Genomic DNA, 12865 nt, shown 5'->3' on the forward strand with positions numbered 1-12865 from the left:
TCCGATAATTCGTAATATCCGCGTTCGCTGTACCGAGGATGGAGCACACACCGCACACACAGGCAAGACTTGCAAGTTCTAACCAGGGGAACGCGACGGACTTCCTCGTTGGCTCTTCCAGCTGCGTCTGATGCTTCGCATCCGGGAGGAAGTTCCTTGCATCATTTCCTTAAATTTGCGTTGTCAAGAGTTTGTTCAGTGATACTTTGTCACGTTTTTTAGGACTAATATGTATTTCCGGTGTCTCCGGCGTCAGCGCTCGCTGGCTGCTTTGCAGATGTGGCTCTCACCATCTCTTCTCCTTCGCGTGACAGAACCATTGCGTGACGTTAAATCCTTTGCTTCTGGGAAAATACCACCGGGAGCATGAACTATCATAAAGCAAAAGGCAATGCGCACTTACCTGCGCGTTGCATTGCCTGCAAGCGTGAGCCAGTTATTCATGATATAAAAATACTGGGAAGAAGTAGTGGCTAGTTGGCAAGAGAATTGTTGGAGGCTCTCCATATTAAAAAAGAAGGCTCGAACTGCACTAGCGATACGTCTGCTTATCTCTTCGGAAACGAGTTCCAACTGTTTGACGCAATGCTGTGACTTTCTTAACGTGACTGCTGCACGCATCCGCAGGTGCTGTATTCTCGTGAATTCGCTCTGCGAATGAACTATTGAAGTTTAACGCTTACTCTGTTCTTTCCGATACTCAATCCTACTAAGCCTTTGTTTCCACGTCGCGCTAATATTCGGACTTCCACATCGCCATTTGCAAGAGAAGGAAGTAACGACAAAGCACTATACACGTACGCTGAGGCCTCGACAATTGAGAATCAGACAATGAGAATACAGTTGTTTCTTACATTTCCTATGAACGAGATGGACGGAAACGGAGGGGCACGATTTTTGTTATTCACAACCGTATGAAGTCAACAGATAATGAAGCCAAGGAAAGTTTAGAAGAAGTTATATTTAGCTTTAATAGCGTTGTAGAAATGAACTAATAGGAAACGGGGTAGTGGACGAAAAAAACACCTTGCCGCCGGAGGGAGCCGTACCCGCAACCTCCGCAATACGCAAGCGTTGGACTACGAATTGGGCTACGGCGTCGGCTGTTCCCCCGTCCACCTTGCTGGCTATTTATGCACGTGTAACCCTGGGAGTGTTAGCCAGCGCGATTGAGGCCATCGGAGCGGGCACAAATGGTAGTGCAACGCACGCGTACTGCGAGAGTTGCGGGTTCGTCTCCCACTGGCGGCAAGTTTCTTTTTTTTTTTTAGAGCGCAGCTCTTTGGCGTCCGTTTCTGGGTTTCGCGTCGTCGTCGGCGTTGTCGTCGGCCTCGTCACCAGCTCCGCCCCCCTTTCATCCCCCCAGCGCTAGCAGCGACCGACTGATACCGCTGGATGCCGCTGACGCCGCTAGAGAGTCAAGATAACGTGACTGCATAGAACACCGTCGCCGCCATGCAGAAAGAGGAGGAAAGGGTACCCCCCCCCCCCCCTGTTCTTGTGGGGCGGATAGGGTGCTCTTCAGTTGCCGACGCGCCGGTTATTTCACGTAGGCCCCGGCACGTCGACGAATACGTGACCACCTTCCCACGGCTAGACCTGGTTCTTAGCGCTGCGGAAGCGAGGGTATCATATTGTTTGTGTCGGCATCGGCGGCGTTGTCCCTGAAACCAACTCCGCAGCTGGGGTTGACTCACTATCGGCGTCAGCGGCATCAGTCAGTCGCTGCTATCTCTTCCCTCCTCCCTTTATCGTGTTGTCCGCTTGCTGCGCGCGCTTCTGCCCCCATCGTTTGCCGCTGGGTGTACACGCCGCCCCCCTCCCCCCTCTTCCTGCGAGTCTCCGGTTGTCAAAGCGCCGGCTCGAACTTAATTCCTTTCTTCGCTCCTCCTCCAATGCAACCCCTGTGCGGTGGCAATCAGAGAGCCAGATCGGTGGCGGCGGATCTGTATATGTGCACCGCCCGAGCCGAAATTGCCGCTGCCGTTCGCCCTGTGCGGTGGCAATCAGAGAGCCAGATCGGTGGCGGCGGATCTGTATATGTGCACCGCCCGAGCCGAAATTGCCGCTGCCGTTCGCCACTGCGAAATTATCTGCCAGTTCTTTCTGAGCCATGAGCGAGACGACCGATGGAAGTCCTCCGTCTGCTGCTGCTGCTGCTGCTGCTGCTAAACGAGCTGCCAGAGGAGAGGCCCAGCGCCGTCGCCGTCAGAATCCATAGGTGCGTGCCGCCGAAGCAGAAGCTTACCGTCGCCGCCGTCGAGATGATCCAGGAGTACGCGTCGCCGAAGCAGAGGCTAAGCGCCGCCGCCGAGAAGACCCTGCCGTTCGCGCCGCCGAAGCGGAGGCTCGTCGCCGCCGTCGAGAGCAACCAGCAGTAAGCGAGGCTGAAGCAGAAGCTCATCGCCGCCGCCGAGAAGATCCTGCCGTTCGCACCGCCGAAGCGGAAGCTTATTTGCTGCGCTCAAATTTCGCATTAGGAAGTAACGTAATCGTCGGTAATTTTTTTTTCGTCCACTGTCACTTCCCTTTAACAGGTTACTTCTACACTTCAACTAAAACGAAAAATAACTTCCCACATGCTTTCCTTGACTTCATTATGTTGTCTTCATACGGTTACACTTCCTACGTTGCTCTAAACAGTGCTATGTTGACTTAAGCTACGTTGCTTTAAACATAGTCAACGACACTCTCGGGACGGATATTCGACACGTCGCCCGGCTACCTCCTCACCAGATTGTCTTTTTGACCTGCAGAATGGCAGCACACAACTTTGAGTCCCCATAACTGTTGCCAATTGTACCTTATTGCCTTCAGACTATATGCTTGCAGCAGGGCCGTCCTCGCATTCGTGGTGTCTGCGCCGACCTGAAGAGCACCTCACTATGCCAGTTGACACGAATGAAGCTAAGATGTCGTCCACTGCCCTCAAAAAGGCCACATTACTACGATTACGTAAGGTCCACAATGGCCGCCCACGCGCCTTCAACGGTGGCTCAATCACGACTACAAGTTCAACTGGCGCGGTGGCGATTCCAACAAGACCTGTCAAAATACAACTCAAAACATATCTCACGTTACATCACCGACAGCTGCTGAACTCGCAGCCCTCCGGGCAGCCCTTCACTTCACTGTTGAGCTGCCATCCAATCCGTGGTCAATCTTCTGTGATTCGAAGGCAGCCCTCCAGAGTTTACCCTCCGCACTGCCTCACAGATCATATGAGTAGCTACATCAGACAAGTCCACCATCGAGCAGTTGACAAAGGACACCAGATAATATTTCAGTAGTAGCCCCGTTCCTGCGGTATCCATGGGTTTGATCGAGCGGACGCAGCTGCCCGATCTGCCCGCCACGACGTCAGCTGCGTTGCAATACCCCCACCCCCCTTCTTTCCCCAATATCTGACGTAGCAAAAAAGAAAAATCGCGCGCATGCGTGTTTAACCTTACTTGGACCGGTGGAATTCATACAAATCTACAAGCGGACGCTTTCATACCTTGGGCCCTAATTGACCACATCATATTCCCTCCGACCTCGCCCGAAGTGGCTCCACTTTTTTGGCCTGCCTATAGCTTGGAGCAGCATTTTCGAATACAGACTCCTTTTATCGATAGAATGGCCGATATCCCTCCTCTGTTAACCTTGCGGGTGCGGTGAAACAATCGTGCATCTTCTTTGCGAGTGCCCTCGCTTCAAACTGCAAAGAGCAGCGCTCTCGGCCACGGCAGACCAGCTGGGCCAAGCGGCCCACTCACAGAAAACAAAATTCTTGGACACTTGCCGGCACGAACGTCACCGCGAGCTGATATAAATCACCGCGGACTGTCACCGCAGACTGTGCGCCAGTGTGACTTGTGCACTGTGTGCGGCGTATTAAGTCTCGGTGGGACACTGATAAGACAGTGTCACTGATAAGACACTGATAAGACACTGATAAGACACTGATAAGACACTGATAAGACTGCGTCTTACCAGTACCCACGTACGGGGCGGAAACCTGGAGGCTTACGAAAATGGTTCTACTTAAATTGAGGACGACGCAACGAGCTATGGAAAGAAGAATGATAGGTGTAACGTTAAGGGATAAGAAAAGAGCACATTGGGTGAGGGAACAAACGCGAGTTGATGATATCTTAGTTGAAATCAAGAAAAACAAATAGGGCATGGGCAGGACACGTAATGAGGAGGGGAGATAACCAACGGTCATTGAGAGTTACGGAATGGATTCCAAGGGAAGGGAAGCTATAGCAGAGGGCGGCAGAAAGTTAGGTGGGCGGATGAGATCAAGAATTTTGCAGGGACAACATGGCCACAATTAGAGCATGACCAGGGTAGTTAGAGAAGTATGAGAGAGGCCTTTGCCCTGCAGTGGGCTTAACCAGGCTGATGATGATGATGGACACTGACGTTGTTTATGAGATGCGACATCACAGGCTGCGTGACAGATCCCACACCAGACATGTTCCGCATTGTTCATTCTTTCTTGTTTTCTCCCTTTTCTTCCGTACCCTTTTTTCCCCTTCAACACTAGAGGGTATAGCCAACCGGAGGTATTCTCTAATTAAAACCTCCCTGCCTTTCCTTCTCTCGCTTTTCTCTCTTTATCTCTCCTTGTTATCGTGCAAGTTTCGCTTGAAATGTGGCGCACTGTTCTTCGTTAGATGTACAGGGAAAACATTGATTCACAGTGGAGAAAAAGAACTAGGAAGCTTACCAACAAGTATGCGGCCTGTAGGGTGGGCAACGCAGCAACAAAGAACGTCAAGCGGAATGTCAGAGAGGCTGAAATAATCTCATGGGTGGCGGCAATGGAAAAGAAACCTGCCATGAGTAACTACTTAAGAAGAGAAAAACGAAATCAGGAAAGGAACATTTTATGATAACACAAAGGGAAGCTCATTACTTTTCGAAGCTAGATCGGGATGCCTTAGAACACGCACCTATAAAGCGAAGTATAAGAAGGAAGAAGCATATGTCTGGTGCGGTAAAGCTAGGGAAGCTATGGAGCATGTTTTATTAGAATGTGAAGACGTCTGCCCAGCGGTCGATTTAGACACCACTGGCCCCCTTGAAGCCCCTGGGTTCAGCGAGAGCCGTAGAAAAGTAAACATGCCCGCAATAGGGAAGGGACTCCACCAATCCTCCAATCGCCGTAAGAGGCGATTGGAGGATTGGTGGAATCCCTATTGAAAATTTGGTTGTGGGAGTTCATAGTGTACTTTTTTTTCTTTTTTAACCTAGGTAGGACGTTAGACAGTGTAACAGCAAGAGCTTGGTGGAGCAACCCACCGCCGCCGTTCCAAAGGGGAGGCGCTCCTAACATACATACATACATACATACATACATACATACATACATACATACATACATACATACATACATACATACATACATACATACATACATACATACATACATACATACATACATACATACATACATACATACATACATCCCATCCCATCCCATCCCATCCCGTTCATTCATCCATTCATCCATCCATCCACCCGTCCATCCATCCAGATACAAGAATGACGGCGAAGACGGGGCCGTTCACTTGGCCACCAGCCTGCACTGTCCCGCGGACCTGGTGACCGACGCGTCACTGCGGTGCCTGCAGGACGCGTCTGTCGACGCGGTCGCCCGCAGCAAGGTGGCGCCCAGGTTCGTGCCAGTGTTCAACAGGGCGCCGCTGACGAGGCCGCAGATACGGCGAGCGCTGGACAAGACGGCCCCGTGGAACGTACGCAACGCCAGCGCTACGCGAGCACGTGGCTAAGGAGCGTATGGCGAACGCCGCGATCGGGCTAGTTCGTATATTTACGTATACGCGCGGTTACGGCCAGCGCAGTACTGAAGGAATCGCGAGGTCCACACGACAAGAGCGCTGCGAAGGAGGGTCAAGGAGTCAGTTAAACGTTCGGGTTAAGAGAATGCAATGTACGAAAACCGACGTGCCACTAGCTAAGAAACTATTTCAAAAATCAGCAGCAAATTCATTTGGTTTGTCACTGACTACCGCTAATTTCGATGAGGCAGCAGCAGCTATTGTGTTTGTTCCCCCTGAGCACACTCCCTTTTGAGGGATAGAAATACGCACCCTTAACGCCTATTTACGTTCATACGCAGCGCGTAAGAAGCAGCAAGCTATGTAGGCAAAGCAGACACTTAAAGTCAATGCAGTGTTCCTAAATCGCATTTACGCTTCCCGCGACATTGCTTTTGCCGGCTTAACGAGCTTCGGGAAACTTGCTGAATAAACTTGCTCGAAGCCTTGCCTTGCGCTACCACAAAAGCGCGGCGCAGGTACCGCCACAATTCCTCGCACGCATTCGTTTCCCAAGTTTAGCTCGCCCCGTGATTCAAAGCCTTTTAAACGTTTCGACGGATTGGACTGGATTGGACAAACTTTAACAAAGGTCCCGCAGTTAAATCGACGTAACATTCGTAAACTCGTAGGGTGAACCCAATTTCGTAAATCTGGCGTTCGGTTGGGGAGAGGCGACAGATATGAGGACGATTGCTCTGTGTGATCAGTATAGCGAGCTAACTTTTTAAAAAGCATTGACAAAGCATCATCACGGAGTCGTAGCGAGATATGTAGAACACCGCCGACGCAGTAGATATATACACCCGCCGCGGTTGCTCAGTGGCTATGGTGTTAGGCTGCTGAGCACGAGGTCGCGGGATCGAATCCCGGCCCCGGCGGCCGCATTTCGATGGGGGCGAAATGCGAAAACACCCGTGCACTTACATTTAGGTGCACGTTAAAGTACCCCAGGTGGTCAAAATTTCCGGAGTCCTCCACTACGGTGTGCCTCATAATCAGAAAGTGGTTTTGGCGCGTAAAACCCCTTAATTCTTTTAGTAGATATACAGATGGTAAGAGTCTGGTAACTAGTGGCGCGCGCGAAACGCAGGTGACCGGGCCGCAGGGCAAGGAGTTTCTGCTGGGCCGGGTGGCGCGGGAGGGCGCCTACCCGTGGTTCCTGGAGCAGCAGCGCTCCGGCATTGGCGACCCCCAGCAGCTGACCGCGAGCCTGGTCGACTACGAGGTCCTGGAGCGCTGGCAGAACGCCACGGGCATCGCGCTGGACTCGGCCGCCGCCGACGCGACGTACCAGGAGGCCGTCGGGGACATCCTCGTAAGCGCCGAGGCCGTTGCTTACAAACAGAGTTCCCAGAAGACTTCGGGTTAAGCCCTCAGTAGCGCCATCTGTTACAATAGCCTATAAACTTATAGGACCCTCCAGTTGGCACCAGTTTTGCTGCAGAGTTGGAACGTTTGACAGGTGAATTGTAGTGTTAAGTGCAACAAAAAAAAGCCCCTACAAGAGCTTGATGATCAGCGCACGTTCCTTATATATCTGAAAACACCAAGAATATGTGCCTGGAGTATACTATGCGACAAAATACTTCTTTTTTCTTGGCTAACTAACTGTCGAAGTTGGCTGACCGGAAGTTCCCTGGGGTCATGAACGCACTGCTGCCAGATCGCGGATGCAAAAGGTCTCGCAATCGCCAGCAGCGCGCTGACTGACGTCTGCATAATCACTGGACTTTCGCCGATACTCTAGCATCTCCGTACCGTTACATAGCTACCAATAACGCACTTTGACGAGGCGCACAAAGTGGTTCGAGTCTGCTGCTGACTCGAGCATGTGTTCGCGGAGTTCTGGATGTAGTTTCTCAAGGTGTCCTGAAAGATGCTTCGTTACTTTCACTGTAAGGACTTCAGCAAACTGTCCGTTTTTAGGGAGCTTTCCCCCAAGTATATTTTCTACTTGTTGAATTATCTTCTCTGTGAGCTGACATATGTTAACCGGCACTCTTTCGCACTCTGTCCAAAGTCTGTGAAATCAGACCGGAGCGAATGTGAGCAGTAGGCGAGTCAATGCACCCACGAGTTAATGCCGGACCTGCGGCTTTTACGTGAGGCTTTTAAAGGGCATTCGGGCGGCTCGCCGCGTACGCAGGAGGCGTGCCCCATGTCCGAGCTGGCCGAGCAGCTGTACGCGTGGAAGAACCGCGTGTACGCCTACGTGCTGGCATACCGGCCCACGTACTCCGGCTGGACGGACGAGACCGAGGCCGTCCACTTCGAGGACGTGGAGCTGGTGTTCGGCGTGCCGCTCAGGCCCGGCGCGCCCTCTGGCGAGCTCGACAAGCAGTGGTCCAGGACCATGATACGCGTGTGGTCCACGTTTGCGCGCACGGGGTGAGCTCCTCCGTGTTATAGCGATCAACATGCCACGTCGGCTGATCGCGGGTGTCATCATCATGAACATGATCATCCTCATCATCCTGGTTACGCCCACTGCAGGGCAAAGGCCTCTCCCATACTTCTCCAACTACCCTGGTCATGTGCTAATTGTGGCCATGTTGTCCCTGCAAACTTCTTAATCTCATCCGTCCATCTAACTTTCTGCCGCCCCTTGCTACGCTTCCCTTCTTTTGGAATCCAGTCCGTAACCCTTAATGACCATCGATTATCTTCCCTCCTCATTACATGCCCTTCCCATGCCCATTTCTTTTTCTTGATTTCAACTAAGATGTCATTTACTCGCGTTTGTTCCGTCACCCAAACTGCTCTCTTCTTATCCCTTAACGTTACACCCATCATTCTTCTTTCCATAGCTCGTTGCGTCGTCCTTAGTTTAAGTAGAACCCTTTTCGTAAGCCTACAGGTTTCTGCCCCGTAGGTGAGTACTGGTAAGATACAGCTGTTATACACTTTTCTCTTGAGGGATAATGGCAGCCTGCTGTTCATGAGCTGAGGATGCCTGTCAAACGCACCCCAGCCCATACTTATTCTTCTGATTATTTCAGTCTCATGATCCGGATTCGAGATCACTGCTTGCCCTAAGCAGATGTATTCCCTTACCACTCCCAGTGCCTCGCTACCTATCGTAAACTGCTGTTCCCTTCCGAGACTGTTAAACATTACTTTAGTTTTCTGCAGATTAATTTTTAGACCCACCCTCCTTCCGCTTTGCCTGTCCAGGTCAGTGAGCATGCATTGCAATTGGTCCCCTGAGTTACTAAGCAAGGCAATATCATCAGTGAATCGCAAGTTACTAAGGCATTCCCCATTAAGTCTTATCCCCAATTCTTCCCAATCAAGGTCTCTGAATACCTCCTGTAAAGACGCTGTGAATAGCATTGGAGAGATGACGGGCCTAGTCCTCACCCAGTCCCTAACCAGTACCCCATTGATCTTCCCGTGTCTCTATATGCATCGAGAGTGGAAATGGGGGCTCGTTGGTTGTTTAGCTTGAAACGAGCGATATAATTCAAGCACGGACAAGCAACAAAAACACGAGAAGGCAGGAATAATGCACACACGCAGCACCGTGCGCGTGTATTCTCTATGCGCCTTCGCGTGTCTTTGTTCCTTGTCCACTCTACGACTTGTTAGTTTCTATACATCGGCCAACCGTGACGTAACGGATTTTGACAGCGTTCGCACTGCGTTTTCATACTTCGCAAGCAACGCGGCGAAAGACACCTGAGTAGTGCGTTCATGGAAAACCCCCACTCTACGCCTCATGCACTACAACTTGCGGACGTTGTAGGTTACGTTGAATCGCGTGTTACTTATGCATTGTTGTCCCAGATCACCACGTACACCCGGCCACAATATATAACGGACCACGAAATCCGAGAAAGAAAGCTTAATATCTCCGCAACCCCACAACGCAGCCTGGTATTTGCATTTCGGGTGTCGACTGGAATATGCTAACAACATTGTCGCAACCACTTTTACTGGCTATTGCTACAGGTTGCTCGGGAAATGAATGTATTCTGAGATCCCGTGGTCCCTAAACTTTTGTGGCCGGGTGTACTTGCCAGGTTATTTCTTCGCTATAGTTAGCCCTATAATGGGTCAACCTGCGCAGGAGAACGCCCACGCTGATGACCACCAAGTGGCCGGAATTCGACATGCTCCGACTCGCCACCATGAAGCTGGGCCCCAAGCAAGTCACCGGCCAGCGGGACCCGAAGTGGCAGCGCTGCCGGGCCTTGCGAGACTCGAGCGCCACGCCTTCGTTGAGTTGAGGGGAGGCCATCCGGCCGGCCCACGTCCTCCGAGATCTTCAACGGAGGCCGTCGATTTCGGAGGCCATATATAGATCATTTTCGACGCGCACAAACCACGTGATTCGGCGTCGACCTCTCGGCTGCTCGCTTTCAATCTACGTCACACGTGCAGTTGGTCGCGCAAGCGAGTCGAAGCGCTCGTGCGCGCGCAGATATTAAAAGGTCATTTGCATGCGGACGTCGTGCTCTTTTGTACGATAATCGGCGAGTTGCAGCGTCAGCACAGCGAATCGAACGCGCACTGAAAACCGTGCTTGTGATCCTCGGCTTCCAGGTGCTTACCCACCCCCTCCTCTCCAGCTGCGCCAGCTAGTCGCCTGGTTATCTATACGGGATGGTAGAGCGACCACTCGGAAAATCGGTGGTACCGCGCAAGTTCGAACTCGTGTGAGAACCGAATATGGGCAGCCTCGGATAGGTTCTTCGTGTGGTTTGCACGGACCCGTACAGAGATACATTGATGGGAAAAACAGGGAGGAGGATTCCAAACGACTTCTGCATCAGCCCGGCGCGCAGAGGTCGTTATAAGGCTACAGGATGCTGTGAAGAATTCGTGACAAAAAAAAAAAAAAAAAGAATAGTGCCGACTGCCGAGGTGACAATTTCGGCTTCTCACTTAAATTGCGTTAAACGAACGTCCAATTCCTGTAACACCTGAGATGAACGATGAAGCCAGCACAAGCGAAATTACTTGTAGTTCTATGACAAGGGAAACAAAAACGGACGAAAAGATACTAATTGTAGCCGGTGGCAGCCGAACCCACAGTTGAATGCCGACTTGTAAAACACGGACAGTGACGGCCCAACACCCCGCAACGCTTGGGGAAGAGGAAAGGACTGCGGCGGAGGCGATGGAGAAGACGGAGGAGGCGAGGACGACGAAGAAGCGATAAAAGACGACAGGGACAGACTGGTCACGTACCACGACATACTGACACACTACACGAAACAAAGAGAAGCATACCCACAACCCCACAAACAACTCGACAGGTCTCAAGAAACAGATTGGAGAAGATTGCAAACCAGAACGTTCCGAAACCCAGTACACTTAAACAGAATAAATTCAACACAATATCCAGACGCAAGCTGCAAGCTCTGCAAACACGAACACGCAGACATGGCACACACCTTGTGGAAGTGCACACAGATCGCTTCAGTATACGTAGAGGACAAGATAGAACCGGACCTTCTCGAGGAGCGATGGCTGAGCGCTCTGACTAGCTCAGAACTACACGACCAATTATGGGCTATCCAGCGGGCCCGGGCAGCGGTGGAAAGGCTATGCCTCACCGCACACAATGCCCGGGTGGCCTGAGCCCGGGCTGGCAACCTCGCAGGTCCTTTTTTCCATTAAAGTTTTTTCCGTCCGTCCCGTAAAACACGATTTCACAAAGAAAAAAAAAAAGCGAACTCCAACGTTGTCTGCCTCGCAGCTGTTGTATAGAGGTCACACACAGGCCGGAAACAGCATCCTCCAAGGTATCCCCGCCAACACTGGCTAGGGAACTGTCGATACACGAACTCCAGCGTTATCTGCCTCGCAGCTGTAGTATGTCATACACATACCGGAAACAGCACCCTTCAATAGTCCTATCCCTGCCTATACCGGCTAGGAAACTGTCGATATATTAAAACGTCCTTAAAGTTTCGAGATTTCTCTCCATTACCACATTTGTTAGTTCTGTAATACATGTGAAGCGAAGCGGGTAAATAAATGCTTTAGAACAAATGGCGCTGCGTACCATTATCGTTGACTCTCATGCTCTGCAAAGTGTAAGCTCTTGAATGTTTGTTTATCCACCACAAAGGTCATGCAGAACCTTATTGTCGTGAAATTCTTTTTTTGTCTATTGTCTATAGTCTACATACCGTCCGAAAGCTACGCCGAAATGCGAACACCAAATCAGGAGGATGCACACAGTGTCATACGTATACGCATTGACGTCACAAGAGTGAAGCCGATGTACGATGCAGTTGCCGACGGAGTGATGGCGATGACAGGTTTCAATGGCAAAGAAAAATACCACGCGCTATCGAGCAACATTTAGGGATTCCGCATCTCTTATGTCATAGTGGGGCATACCTATTTAGGAGGATTGGTTAAGAATTCCACCCCCCCCCCCCCCCCCCCGCTCTGGTACATGCCGAATATGTTTACAAATCAAAGAATCCGCGAACCATAATTCACCATTTTTACAAACCGACCGGTGTGCTTTAGAGACACCTGCGAGACAATTTTTACGTTTACAAACAAAGTTCCCGATATACACATGTCACATTAGCCTACAAATATATAGAACTATCCAGTTGATACCGGTTTTGCTGTACAGTGTGTGTCCAGTGTTTGCTGTACAGTGTGAGTCACGAACGGATACGGCTCTTCCGACTCGAAGCACAAACGAGAAAGAATCGAGTAAGACGGATTGATTGATTGATTGATTGATTGATTGATTGATTGATTGATTGATTGATTGATTGATTGATTTGGCGAGGTAAATTTTACTGCCAAGTGCAACAAGAAGGCCGCATACATGCACTCGACAGATGGGGCGTGTTCCTTATATCTGACCACGCAAGGAACAAGAGCCTATAGTATACTGTGGACCCGTCGTGGTGCCGTAGTGTCTGTCGCGTGACGCTGCTGAGCCCGAGGTCGCGGGATCGAATCACAGCTGCGGTGACCGCATTTCGATCGGGCACGATGTGCGTAAACGCCCGTGTGCAGATCACTGAGTGCACGTTAAAGAACCACGGGTGGTC

At 51.0% G+C, this 12865-nt stretch overlaps 2 protein-coding genes across 3 annotated transcripts in view; one reads left to right on the top strand and one right to left on the bottom strand.

Annotated features, from left to right (window-relative positions):
• LOC135917349 (acetylcholinesterase-like) overlaps positions 1 to 10278 on the top strand; it is a 29363-nt gene extending 19085 nt beyond the window's left edge. Inside the window, exons 9-12 of the mRNA XM_065450942.1 lie at positions 5528 to 5747; positions 6925 to 7149; positions 7981 to 8222; positions 9904 to 10278. Coding sequence (XP_065307014.1) covers positions 5528 to 5747; positions 6925 to 7149; positions 7981 to 8222; positions 9904 to 10063 — 847 coding nt within the window. The 3' untranslated portion in view covers positions 10064 to 10278. The remainder of the gene's footprint in view (positions 1 to 5527; positions 5748 to 6924; positions 7150 to 7980; positions 8223 to 9903) is intronic.
• LOC135917351 (DNA helicase MCM8-like) overlaps positions 1 to 12865 on the bottom strand; it is an 85310-nt gene that overhangs the window by 28023 nt on the left and 44422 nt on the right. The window lies entirely within an intron of this gene.

This window comes from Dermacentor albipictus, chromosome 9 (assembly GCF_038994185.2).
Source record: "Dermacentor albipictus isolate Rhodes 1998 colony chromosome 9, USDA_Dalb.pri_finalv2, whole genome shotgun sequence".
NCBI lineage: Eukaryota > Metazoa > Arthropoda > Arachnida > Ixodida > Ixodidae > Dermacentor > Dermacentor albipictus.